At 37.6% G+C, this 14,158-nt stretch overlaps 1 protein-coding gene across 6 annotated transcripts in view; it reads right to left on the reverse strand.

Annotated features, from left to right (window-relative positions):
* Positions 1–206: 206 nt before the first annotated feature.
* The window catches only part of LOC119792287 (histone deacetylase 4-like), a 91,994-nt gene continuing 78,042 nt past the window's right edge, over positions 207–14,158 (reverse strand). For all 6 annotated transcript variants that reach the window (XM_038298867.1, XM_038298869.1, XM_038298866.1 and 3 more), the window contains 13 exons: positions 12,880–13,013; positions 12,685–12,787; positions 12,551–12,597; positions 12,365–12,472; positions 12,130–12,185; positions 11,787–11,874; positions 11,564–11,683; positions 8,533–8,630; positions 8,146–8,264; positions 7,789–7,922; positions 7,503–7,587; positions 7,021–7,165; positions 207–5,722 (listed from right to left, as the gene is read on the reverse strand). In XM_038298867.1, the coding sequence (XP_038154795.1) occupies positions 5,683–5,722; positions 7,021–7,165; positions 7,503–7,587; positions 7,789–7,922; positions 8,146–8,264; positions 8,533–8,630; positions 11,564–11,683; positions 11,787–11,874; positions 12,130–12,185; positions 12,365–12,472; positions 12,551–12,597; positions 12,685–12,787; positions 12,880–13,013 (1,277 nt within the window). In that variant the 3' untranslated portion in view covers positions 207–5,682. The remainder of the gene's footprint in view (positions 5,723–7,020; positions 7,166–7,502; positions 7,588–7,788; positions 7,923–8,145; positions 8,265–8,532; positions 8,631–11,563; positions 11,684–11,786; positions 11,875–12,129; positions 12,186–12,364; positions 12,473–12,550; positions 12,598–12,684; positions 12,788–12,879; positions 13,014–14,158) is intronic.

Raw genomic sequence — 14,158 nt, forward strand, 5'->3', positions numbered from 1 at the left:
CCAAGTAAAGTCAGAAGTGGACTTTGGGCTAAACAGGGGGAACAAGATAATGGTAGCGTATCTCTTTAAATTGATTCTGCTCAGACACCTCTTTACCAATGTTTTAGCATTCATGAAATAACTAAGTGTTGCCCAACCACACATTTTTTTGGTACCTGAACAACTGAACACTGAACAAAAAGAAGAAAAAACACAGGAGACGTTCATAATTTTCAGAAATATATTCTATAGATGATGTCAGAGATGAAATGTCTAAAGCGTAGGTCCCAAAGAAAGAGAAAATTTTTCATCAATAGAGACAAACAAAAAATAACATTTCTTTCCATCAATTTACATGTAAACCAAGATTTACTCTTGAGCCACAGTGGTTTATATATATATGTCTATATAAAGAACTGGCCGAGGTGGGTGTGACAATCAAATGACGATGCCCTTTGTTTTCTCAAACTGCTTTCCAAACAATATCTCTCATTTGTGGAGGGGGAAAAAAAGAAAAACTTGAAAACAGGAACATTCTTTGGGAGTCCTTTCTTGAAGGTGTGAAATTGAAGAAGTTTGGCAGAGCACGTCTCCAGAAAACGCAGTTCGTAAGTGCTGAATTGTGTTAAAAATATCAAATTTCTCAGCGTCAAAGTCTTTGTAAATCATTTGACCAGCGGAGGTTTAAGAAAGCCTCCCCGGCCTACTCCTGGGAGGTTTCATTTGAAAGTCCTCCAGTGTTCGTTCTTCTTCTGTTGTGCAAATACAATTTTCTTTTTTTTTTCTCCATTACATAGACAAGCAGGCATGCTGACTCACAAACCATGCAAAGAGTTAAAGTTGGTGCGAGCAAACAGCAAAAACAAAAGAAAAAGAATAAAGAAACCAACATGTTTCTACATTGAGAAGCCAAATAAAAAATAAGTGGAATGTTTGTTTTTTTCAGGTTCAAAAATATAACTCAATTTCAGATCTTACAGGTTTATAAAATGATATCAACTTAAATATGATGGGCGTCTTTAATGTACAGTTGAAACCAGTTTTGCATAAACTAGACAGAATAAGAAATGTATTTTATTTGCTAAATGCCAAAAAAAATATATATTTTTGTTTTACTTTCTTTAAGACTTTTGCATACCCCAACACAAAAAAAAAAAAAAAGATTACTTTAAAGCGGAGTCCATAGATATACAAACTTCTGATAGGTTAAATTATAACATAGAGCTAAATGGAGGTACAACTGTATGTATTTGACGACAAGCCTCAAAAAAACTGCTTGGATGGATGACCTTTGGGGACTATTATAAGGTAAAATAAGACATTTCCTGAAAGGCCGCTCTGCAAGGAAGAAGCCAATACTTCTGAAGCAACATGAAAAGGTTTTTAGAAGAGTTTTCAAATGGGCTGAGAGACAAAGGAGCCTAACTTTGGAGACATGTTTTTTCGTAGCGCTGGGTGATATATGTTCTTCAAATCTTAACCAACGATCTTGGTTGATAATAAAGTAACGGCAATAAAAGTGATGATTAGAAATTAAGAAAAACATTACCTCTTCGCAGTCTTTCTAAGGTAGCTATATGGCTGTGCCATCATTGCCCCACAATCAAGAGTAATACTCTTGAAGAATATAAACATTTAAATTTAGCTTCTTCAGGACAAATGTTACATAACGAATTATGATTTATATCACCAAACATCTCGCAGTAACTGCATTTAATCATATTTATATTTTTTAATGCCCAAATAGAAATAATAAAGAAAAAATAGAAAATACTGAAAATAAAAATTTAGATTCTTAAGACTAAATTCTTAAGACTAGAAACTTAAACTAGTCTTGTGATCTGATGAAAATGGGGAGACTGGATGCTTAACAAAGCTGAACCAACTGTAAAGCATGGGGGTGGGACTCTAGTGTTATGATAAAACAGGAGCCAAAGCTTAAAGAAAATAGGATTTCTAAATTGATAAGGACCCAAATTATGGTGGAAAATAAAGTTAGTGTAACAAAGAGGTGACCTCAAGGCCCCTTAACTCAGTTCCGGTCACAAACCTGACCCCTTTACACCCATTTTAATGGGAGGATTGAGGAAAAAAACCAAAGCCGGAGGAGGAAAATCAGAATGTTTCATCCAACTCAAACCCTTTACATATTGGTATTTTGAATTCTTAAAAATAAATCTACAATTCTGGCATTTAGCAAATAAAAAAAATGTTAGTCCGCCTAATTTGACTGAAAGAGGAAAAAAAAAATGTCTGAATGAATGTCAGAGTGAAAAAATTGATGCTTAGTCCTTTTATCCAGTGTATGTAAACATCTGGCTTAAACTGTAGTAAGTTGGTTTGTCCTTCACGGCCGCTTTTCGCTGCAGGTAGCTCAGCCAGCTACGTAAAAACGGCCTCGAAACCTCTTCACGGACAACATGATCACAGTCGAAAGTTAAAACGAAGGTCGTCCGTGCGCAGGAGGAGGATGAACCAATCAGGCAACAAAGTGATGAATTCCACTGCAGTTGTTATGCAGCGATACGGTGGAGGGCCGCTTGAAAAACAGTGCAGTCAATGACGAGTTAAATACGCTGTTTATACACCGTACTTGTTTTTTGCTCACAATATCATAGCTGTCATTAGGTAAGAGTACATTTATAAAGTTTCCATATACAAATCTCCTATAAACAGTACATGTTATAAATACATAGTTGATGAAAATGCTGAAAAGGCTTCGGGAGCCGTAGAAAGAAAGAAAGAAAGAAAGTGTTGCTCCTTGTTTTTCCATAAATACAAGAAAGAATAAACGACAACAGCACTAGAAAAGTACATGAATGCAGCCCTATATCTATCCAGAAAAAAATGGATAAAAAAAAACAAAACACAGAACCAAATCTATGAATGAAAAACGGAACGTTAGAAAAATAATCTTGTACGATACAAAATAAAAACTGGACACGCTCAACCAAACACGTTTGATACCGTAAATGAACGACCCGACGTGGGAACTCATACACGTAGATTCAAACTGACAATACTTGGATTACTGTCAAAATATATTCAATTAAATATACAAGACTGATGTGAAGCTCGCACTAAGGTAGTTGCCAACCGTTCGATTAGCATGTGTAAAGAAATGCTAACCTGATCTGAGGGGGATTAAATCAGTAAACAAACTGGGTATTTTTTTTTACCCTCTATGATACCATTTTGGCCGATCAGAACGCCAAAACTCTGTGGCGGCTTTTGAAATAGGCGGTTGCTCAGGGCGGCATAAGAAGGGGTGGAGCAGGAGCTTTATCTATGAGTTGTCCATAGCTTTGTCCGTTTCAAATCAATAAAGGAGACTAAGATACATGTTTTCGTGTAGTAATAAACAGCCTTTTAACCCTCTCCAGGCAGATGTTGCAGATTTGCAACAGCTAAATGCCACTTAGCTAATTACTCCACATCCATATTTTAAGAGCTTTTGTTACTCACAAGTACAACAGAAGGACTTAGTTGTGCATTTGCAACAAACAGTTTCTCTCCAGCTCACCAGATAGCACTGCTAACTCACTTTCAACATGGCTGAGTTCTTGGTGTCACTGAAACAGATTTTCTAAGCACTAATTTCATGTAAGTATCACTACCAATGTCCATTATTTTGAAATCAATACTACATAAGATGAATCATGAATGTGTATAGATATGACACATGCCAATTAGTAGATTTTATCTCCTCTGGGCTTTTCACCAGAGGCACCTCGATTTCAATGTTGTAAATTCGCAACGTGTGCCCAGACAGGTACCAATTGATGCTACATGCTTTATCTATTAGTTTGCCTATATTTTGAGCAACAGTTTAACAGAAACGGCCTTCTCAAGAGGTTTTGAGATGTCGGTGGAAAAAAAGTTTGAGAAAAAAGTTTTTTTTTCGAATTTTGTTTTGTTGATTTTTTGTTTGTGACATTCAAATAAAGTTAACGTTCATATCAGATTCAGTCTTCAGTGTTAATTTACCACTCCGGGCCAATGTTGCAAATCTGCAACATCCCAGAATTCATTGCATGTGAAGGTCTCTCTCAAAAAAAAAAAAAATCTGAATTGTATATTACTACCCCATATGATCATTTTCTCCAAATATCAGATTTTTCCTGCAACAACAACTTAATTTGAGCCTGAGAGGGTTAAAATGTTCTGACATTTATTTTATCCGGGGTCCCATTCTGCTTTGTAATGGTTGAAAGCTCTAATAAATAAAATTGTCTTAAATAAACTAAATTATGATTGGTTTTCACAAATTACCGTGATGGGCTGTCCCACTGTGAGGCAATGTGGTTAAGAAATCCTTAAAAAGAGATTTAAAAGAACTTGTCACATATCCTTAAATGGTTTATTGTCTATTTGGAGACAAAAAAGCTGCAGAGTTTTTTCCTTACTGGCCTTATAATGCATACCATAGAGGGTTAAAGGCCAAATATATCAAGTGTTTGTTGACTCACCCCCCTCCAGCCGAGAGGAGTGAAACTGTAAAAATGCAAACTCATGCTTTGGTTTTTTTTTTTTTGCTCTGCTTTCTCTTTTGGACAACATTCGTTAAATCTGCTTAGATGCATGCTCTGCGATTTATCTGCAAAAAGCGATGAGTCTTAAAGGGAGGCTACATCAAAGGCTAAACTGTTTTGAGAGTTGGCGATCTGATTCCTTTCTCAGTGTTTGCACCTTTTGTCTAAAGAAGCTGGCAACTACCTTTTACAAACCGATCTTTCTCTATCTTTTTTTTTAAAAACTTTTGTACAGAAAAATAGATCCATCAAAAAGTAAAGTAACTCTTCAAGAGAAGCCATGAGAGACATAAACGCTGTCTCCATTACTTTCTAAGTAAACATGCTGAAAGATTGTTAGATTTTTTTGTCATTCCCCTTCTTCCCCCGTCTGCTTCCTCCAATTCCTCTGTGAGAAAAATGGTTAAAGTTAAGGCAACCTTTTTCCTGAACAATCCTGAAAACAGGCGGACCCTCTCCAAGGCACTCCTCTTACTCATCAGCTTTCGACTGCAGGCCTCTCCAGCGTGGCGCCAGTCTTAGCCGTTGAAATCTTTGCGAAAGCCTCCTTGAACTACGGCATCACAGGAATCCACAGTGAGCGCGGCACGTTTAAAAATAAAAAAAAGAATCCACCCGGATGCCGCGGCGTTCCCCGTTTAGAGGGAACTGAAGTTAAGAGAAGAGAAAAGGTACCCAAGCTGCTTTAGGGCAGCAGGGAATGTCCACTGTCCCTGGTGTCTCCACTGAATGCGGTCAGAGGGGGCTTTAGCGTCAAGCACCGGTTATTTCAGCGCATCTTCCTTTCTGTGACCAGATTCCACCCTTTCCCGGCTGCATACAGACCTGCCGGCTGCTGTGTTCGCACACTCAGCTGCTGCGGGCTAACGCGAAGGTGCAAAGACTGACAGAAAAAAAAAAACAATGAATGTCTCCGAACGACTGCTGCTTAGCAACGTCGTTAAGTTTTGTTATTTTTTTTTCACCCCCAAGTTCAGTCCTCTGTCTTCTGATTGGCTCCCTACTCTGAGGCTAAGCCCGTCCCCTCTCCCTCGTTTTTAGACCGAGGGGCCGCCAATCAAGGTGACTGACGTGGTGAGTGGAGGTTGGGGGGACTAAATGAAGGGGTCAGTTGAGGCTCTTCTCCGGAGAGGTCAATGGCAACACTGCGACACCCTCACGCCTGCCTCAGTTACAGTGGAGCCTCCTCCTCCATGGGCTCCTCCTCTGTCCTGTTGGCAAAGGAAAAACAAATGTGGTTAAATCAGCAGCTACGCTTATATGCGGATGATCTCATCTTCCTCATTAACCTTATATACAGGCAAAGATCTAAAAATGTTTCCCATAACCTTCTGATACAGCTTCATCTGCCTGATTTGGACAAGAAAATGGCGGTTAAGTCATCAGTTACTCTTATATGCAGATGATCATGTTCTTTATATGCCATGTAAGATGTTTTACTGATGACAATAATCCGTCACATTTTAGCCTAGAATTAATGAAGAACAAACGATCATCTGCATATAGGCGTAACTGATGACATAACCACGGGCAGAGGAAGCTTTAGTTGTCCTAAAGTTTATATTTACACGCATATATACATATATATAATACATATATCACTGGTTAAGTCATCACTTACGCCTATATGCGGATGATCTCATACTCTTCTTTAATTCTATACACAGGCAAACATTTTTCCCCGTAACAAACGTATTTTTTTAGGAGAATTATATCTTCTACTGCTGTACTTGGACAAGAAAGCACTGGTTAAGTCATTAGCCACGCCTATATGCAGATGATGACATGTTCTTTATGTGCCACAACAAAACATTTTAGCACAACAATCATCAGTCATATATATTATTATTATTTTTTTTTAGGAGAATTACAGCCTCTTCTTCAATGCTTGGACAAGATAAGACCCAAAAAACCAATAAATGCTAATGTTAACCTTATCAGCTTACAATTAATTCTAGAATTTCTTTAGATAAAGACGCAATGTTTTACTTTTTTAAATCTTGTAGCCTAGTTAACAATGTCAGACAGGTTTTCCAGAAATTATTTCCTTGATTTTTACTATCTGGCACTAGTCACATATGGCTGATGTTTTAATCCATCATTAAAATGTCCTATTTTCTTTTTATAGGAAATATTAAGAGTGCAAACAACTGCAAGAAATTGTATCTTTTAAATCAAAAACTATTTTGCCTTTGGATAAATTTCATTAAATTTTATTTAAAGAGTGTATTTCAGCCCCCTTTTTTTGAGTATAAGATAACATTATATTAATAAAACATGATATTTTAAAGCTTTTGCACAATCATTGCAGAGGAGGATGTCTGCATTAAAGGTTTAGCTGAAAAAAAACCTTAAGTAGGTGTCAAATTAAATGCTACTGATTAAATACCACCAGGACGACTATAATCATGCAATCATGTAATTTCAAAGCAAAAATGAAACATAATTTCAGTTTTTTTTTTTCTGCAATGTTTTCTCTAGAGTTCTTAAGTGATCTGGGCTACTTTACCTTTGCTCCATCGCGTTGCTGTTTGCAACGGACAGAGATGCCATGGCGCTGACGGCCTCGGCCTCCTCCGAGTCACCTCGCTTGGCCTCCAGTAGAGAAAGGCCCAGCCTCGATGAGTAGCGATGCACTGAGCGCCAGTATTTACCTTCAAAAGGGAAGGAGAGACGGATGAAGAAAAACAAAAAAGATTATTGATTACATCTATGATTTAAATAGGCAGTCAGAAATATGGAAACATCACATTTGCAAAAGACAGAGTGGATGGATGGATAATTAAAGGGATAGGATTTGAAGACACAAGTATTTTTCCACAATCTCTGACCTGAACCTTGTAAATCCAAACAAGAAATTTCATATCTCTTGTTTGTAACTTTCTATAGAGTGTGGGAACTGTGTATCTCAGCAGCAGAGAACCGTCTGAGTCCTCCCTGTTATTCATTCAGGGAAGATCTGTGTGTTAATGCAGCTTAGGGCAAACTCACTATGAGTCTCTATAACTTTCTCCAGAGAGCACACAGCATTGGGGTTGGGCCTCTGCTCCAGGACGGCCTTTGGAAGGGGATCCAGCTGCATGCGACAAAAACACACAGAGAATGTAAACATGAGCTGGTAGCGTGCTTCATTCAACCCTACAGTTCCCAACAGGGTCACACTGGAAAGGAAAAGCAGACTCCCAGCAGTTATTTCTGAAATGTTTGTGATTTCCTTTCCATCCATCAAGACAGACAGGTTTTAAAAACTAAATCTGGGTCAGAGTGAATGTCTCACCTCTTGGCCGAGCAGGGCGGCTACGCAGGCCTCCGAGGCGTCGCAGATAGCGGTGAGGTCGTGTCCTCCCTCCAACGCCAGCACGACCCGGCCTCCAGCGAGGGTCATCAACTGCCTGGTCAGATGCCCAAAACCTGAGTGCACAACCAGCTAGTTAAATTCCTCACTCATAAATTATGTTTCCTTTAACATTTTGTTCTATTTTCACCCCATAAATTCTTTTTAGACGCCTGATTGGACTTAGTTTTATTTCTACTGCAGCTGTGAGTAATCGCTCAGTATGTCGTGTTGATAGTCCAGCTGGTGTGTGAGATAAAAAACAAAAAAAGATAATCTCAGATAATCTTTTTTGCTCACATTTGGAAGTCAGGGTGTAGCCGCCCAGCGGTGGGGGGTGTCCCTCCACGGCGTCGAAGCCAGAGGAGACGAGCACGATGTCCGGAGCGAACTCGTCAGCTATTGGCATCACCACTGACCTGCGAGCAGGGAGGGAAGGTTATCTGGTTTAACAGCTCCTTCGTTAGCATGAATCAGATCAACAATCGAAACAGAAAGCAGTTCAGGATTATCAATGGCAGTAAAGGAAGAAGTATTTTATTTTGGCAGGGAGGTACCTCTTTGATAGAGCTTATGTTAAACTAAATACATTTGTTTATGGTAAATACATGAATATGATTTAATGATAGAGCCCACCTAATTAGAATGCAATACAAATCCATTCATTAGACTTTATTTAAATGTTACCTGAAGGCAGCCAGGTACTCTGCGTCTCCCATGGGGGGGTCCAGGCCACCAGTAAAGGCCACGTTCACGTTAAACCCCACCCCAGGACCACTGCCGACCTAAACAGAGAAGCAAACAGAAACATTTATAACTACAGTTATTCTAATGTCAGCTGAAGGCTGATTTTGTGTCTGTGCAGAGCTTGCCATTGGAGTGGAAGATTGTCTTGCCACAAAGCCCATTAAGGACTATTTTTTTAGTTTTCAAGTAAAGGCCACCAATTCTTATTCAGTAGGATCTGGCTTTAAACAGAGGTTTATGATAGAATTTATTCTGAATCAGATATCAGGACCTTTGGAAAGGAAATCAGCCCTCAGCATTACAGATCCAACAGAATCATAAAGATCAGGGGAGACGCTTAAGTTAAATTCCAAGTAGAGTTTAGCAAACTTCATAACCACATTGAAAGGATGGAGAAGACTACACTGCAAAAAATGTAATCTAATGCAGTTTTTCTTAAAATGTGTGCATTTCTTCTTGAATTAAGCAGGTAAATGAGACACTGCAAATGGAATGAGACAATTTATATTTAGAATAAGAAAGAACAACTGCTTAAATCAAATTATATTACTTCAAGGGTAAAACTATTCATTCCATTGGCAACTCAAATTTAAAAAACTTATTTTAAGACATTTTGACACATTTTTAGATTGTTTTTGCAGTGTACAGATCTGGTCAATTTTAGATGAGTAGCTAATTCCTTGGCATGTAAAAATTTGCCAAAATCGGCCCGGATCAAATGCAGTGTTTTCCTGTCTTTCCCATTTAAGACAAAGGAAGAGAAAATTTGATCTAAGATTAAAAAATAATAATAATAATAATAAAAAAAGAAGGAAAACATCAAATACATTTTAAGTTTTTTTAAATTTTCAATGCAACACATTGAGCTTCAATAACTTATGGCCTTTATCCATGGTGTAAGTTTAGTTGATTATGTCAGGTTTATAATTTTAGCACTTTAGCAGAAAACTGAAAATTGGTCGACACACGGCCTTTTAGTGGAATAAGGATTTATAGAAGGGTCTTCAACCTATGGCTCTGTAGCTACAGGTGGCTCTTTAGGAACTCCATATTGGCTCCTCATCAATTCGGCTAAAATAATAAAGAGAATAGGACAATAGATATACCAAGAAATGCATGTTTTAGCCAGTGGCGGATGGCCAATAGAGGGCGCTAGGTTCCCCACCCACCCAATGACACTGATTAAGACATAAAAAATATATATGTATTTTGTTTTTATAAATTAATTTTAAATTAACATTTCAAATATTTCAAAATATATTAATATGTATTTTTCAGATGTGCAAGATACATATTTAATCTTTAATGACTAGTACAGATTGGTGACGTATTTCCGTCCTAGGGAGCAAAAATTTTGCTTATTGACTCTCGTTAAAAGTTGAACATATGCAGTACCTCCTCTGCAATACAGAAGGATAAGGAGAGCTTGGGTGCAGCTCTGGTGCTCCCCGAGCTGACGGGAAGAATATTTGCTCACCAACTCCCGCCACAGAGCAGACGTGTTGCAGGTGATTCACAGGTCAAGTGGCGGGAAGATTTATGTACAAAAGGTAAACCTGTACATGAAATTATGTTTTGTTTTATAATGTGTTTTTATAATTTTTTTTTGTTGGCATTCATATAAATATAATTTTGTGATAACTTAGTATACGTTTTAAAGGTTTTTGGTATACGTTCATTTTCAATTTATAGCCCCCCTGGAGAAAACTCCACCAGCTGCCACTAGTTTTAGCATTTACTTCACCGACTAATAGCACTGAATTTTCCCCCCAAAATTAACTCTAATTAGAGCAAAAATATTTTTATAAACCTTATTTTGCTAAGTGAGATAACATAACTTTCTAGCAGCCAGTTTTGAGTATTTGTTACATTTTTTCTTTGAAAACGGATTTTATAAACAGGTCATGACCCTGGAAACTTTTCCCAGGAAGTGCCACACCATGTGATGAAGATTTTTTTTCTTCAATTCACACAATAAATTAACTGTAAATGAAAAAAAACAAACATATTTTTATTCTTTTTTTAAGTAGGAAAAAAATGTTTTTTTTACATAACTGTGTAGTAGATATTTGTCAAATAAAGGTTTTCTTTAAAGATATGTAATGATTGACGCTCTAAATGTGTTTAATCAGCAGGTCTAGAGTCAAATCACAAAATCACTATATATATATATATATATATATATATATATATATATATATATATATATATATTTTTTTTTTTTACATTTTTAAGACAGAAAAATGTTGGTTTTTAAAACATTTTCCAAAAAATGTCCCAATAATTTCAGCAACCTATTGGAAATTCATTTATTTTCTTTTTGCAAAATGTTTCCTTCATTTTAAAACCTAAAGTTTGTAATGGCACTGTGTTTATTTAAAAAGGACGTTACTCCTCTGGCATCTATTTATTATAATTTTTTTCATTTCTATTTTATTATTTCTAAAAGGAAGAAATAATATGAAACAGAACAATTTACAGAGAACAGGTAAGTGATCAGTAATATAAATTGTCCATTTTTTCCAAAGATCTTCATATTATGCTTGTTGCAACCTTATTATAAAAGTGAATCTTTCCATGCCGTGAATTTCTTCTAAGATGTCCATCCGGTTTTTGACTGTAGGGGGTTTTGTTTGGACCATTTGTGTGTGATGGCTTTTTTTGCTGCTGCCAACAGAATTGTGAAGATCCTACTTCTGAATCTCTGCTCCCTTTACAAAACCAAAGTATAATATCAAGGTATTTATTATTAAATATACAATATTTTTACAAAATAAAAAAAAAGGTCAAGTAATGTTTGCAGCTCTAAACAGTTTTATTAGCTGGACAGAAGTCAAAAATGGCTCTTTATATTGTAATGGTTGCAAATCCCTGATTTAAAGCATTTGCTCTTATGACCTTATTCCATTTAGGATTAAAAAAGAGACACTTTCCAGAAAAAAAACAATAAAAACAAAAACAAATAAATTACCTCATCAGGTGCACCACTTCCTGGGAAAAAGTTGCCGTCGTCATAGCGATGGATGGAGATGTAGAGTACATTCGGGTCGTCGTAGAACGCCTGCTGGGTGCCGTTACCGTGGTGAACATCCTGAGGTTAGAGAGTTAAATTGTGTTTATTTAGAAGGTTCAAAACTAGAAAGACGCTAACCGAATCACTTTTGGTTAAAATGGGGCTAAAAAAAGGGACGGACCCAGTCCACGATGAGGATCTTGTTGACGCTAAGTCTCTGCTGCAGGAGTTTGGCTGCAATCGCCACCGAGTTGAAGTAACAGAAGCCCCTGAAACAGAAGCAAAGACAGGATCTGTCAAAAATTCCACACTCAAAAGATCCTTTTTCTTGTTTTTACAGTGATTCTTTCCAGACCATGATGTGTAAAATAAATCCAGCTGGCAGAATTAAGACATTTTAGACTTTATGTGCAAATAAACTCAATGGTTATTGTCATTGCTCTTCCTGCTCAGAGACTGCAGTTTGCATATGGAAGGATAAATAAGCGCATTTGAGTGCGTTGTAGTGACGGCTGTAGCCTTACATGGGAGTGCTTTCCTCTGCGTGGTGTCCAGGAGGGCGGACCACTGCAAAACCATTCTGGTAAAAAAAACACAAGAGGAGGAAGGGTCTGTTAACCACAGCAGCACTGATCTCCACTTATAGTGCAACAAATGAGCAATAAAGCTTTTAAGAAGAGTTTAAATCTCATATTAAAACAAAAAGATTAACTTCTTTCTAAGGCTTTTTAAAGCTATCAGCAGGAAAAAAAACGTTACCTTTAGCTCTCCGGTCGCCACTTTGAAAACAAGCTCCACAACGGAACCGACGGCGAGCCGAGCCGCGCTGGAGGAATGGACCTCGTTCCAAATGGTGTCGCTGTCCACCTAAAACCCCCAATGAAAGACATTAAAGCATAACTCAAGCGGACCGAGAAGGATGAAGATGTAAGCAAAGTGACTGACCCCGACTCCTCCGCACGGCAGTCGCACAAACATGGGAGTTATGGAGCCTGTAGATCAAGGAGGAGACGTTATGATGGAAGGAAACGGCAGCAGCGTTCATCCTTAATTTTAAAGTCTTAGCATATGAGGCTTACAGTCGAGTTTCTGCCGTAGCGGGTTGGTTCCGTACAGCAGGACGTGGGCTTCAGAGTGGACCGTCTGCAGCTCCTCCAAAGTGGCCTTCCTCCCACGGATACACTAAACAAAAACACGCCATAAGATGAATCCAGCCCTCATATGTTTCTGCTTTTAATTGATGCTTTCTCTGGAGGCGAGTTCTTAAGGCTCACCTCACACTGAGCTCTGAGTCCCGTTTCCTGCAGCCGCGACCAGATGCTCTGGATGCGCCCAGCGTGCTCTGGATGGCTGTTGGTGTTTCCACACATACACTGGTGCTTCTGCATCAGGGAGTCGTACACCAGGCCTGAGGAGATGCACATTTTTTAAGCTTTAAGTGTTAGCAAACTTTAAATAATCCAGGGTGAAATTCACACTTCTCTTTCTCTAAACCAGGGGTCTACAACCTTTGGCTCTTTAAAAACCTTGATAATGGCCTAAATCAATATAAAGAACCAACTAATGTAAAATTATATATATATAATAATGTTTGATTTACATTTCACAACAGATTGACATTAAAATGAACAGATCTGTGCTTTTTAGATTTATTTTTCCTGTCATTATCTTGGAAATTATGTGTTTAAGATTGTTTTTAACAACAAATAATATCCTATGGAGGAAAAGCTATGCTAAGGAATTGTGAAAAGTTTAGTTTTTCCTTTTTTAAAAAGCTGAAAATACAAGTTAACTGTTGATTTTTTTTAAGGCACACCGCAGACTTTGTGACCTAAAGAGTTGGAACATCCCCTGACACTATGAATGCTAAGAGCGGGGCTTCCCTCTTGAAATACCGGCTATGTAAGGTAGGAGAAGACGTACCGTCATTGGCCAGGTCATGTGATCTGGAAAAAGCTATCGCTTTATGGACGCAGGCTCTTATATAGGCTTTTGCTCTGCTATGTTTCCCCCTGTTCAACTACAGGTCATCGTTGAAGCAAGGAAAAACCTTCTTTGGCTGGAGTATAGACTGTAAAATATGCCTTTTGGAAACAGAGCAACCCAGTTAAAGCAGTAATTATATGAAAATTGCAATAAAAAAAAATATGTAAACATTTTGTATTTAAGATGAGATATTTAACATCTGTCATTATGCTCTATCCAGAACTCTTCAAGTGAAAAGTTTTAGTTTCAAATGGTTTAATTTCGCAAAAAGTCTTTTGCAATCTGATTATTAATCGATTAATTGGAAAAATAATCGACAGATTAATTGATTTGTAAAATAATCATTAGTTGCAGCCCTAAGTAAAAGATTATATAATATTTGCATCTCTAAATGAGTTTTAACTCCCTGGACTCAGGGAAAAGGAACTCTATGGATTTTAAATGTTTCAGACCCATTTCCTGTTCTAAGCCGTTGGAAACTCAGTGGAAGTGAAGCAAAACAAATATAAGTAGGTAAAATGCTAAAACTATTAGCTATAAAGATTGCATTTACTGCAAAACTTTCTC

The sequence above is a fragment of the Cyprinodon tularosa genome, unplaced genomic scaffold (assembly GCF_016077235.1).
Source record: "Cyprinodon tularosa strain WSP-4 unplaced genomic scaffold, ASM1607723v1 ctg417, whole genome shotgun sequence".
NCBI classification, from domain to species: domain Eukaryota; kingdom Metazoa; phylum Chordata; class Actinopteri; order Cyprinodontiformes; family Cyprinodontidae; genus Cyprinodon; species Cyprinodon tularosa.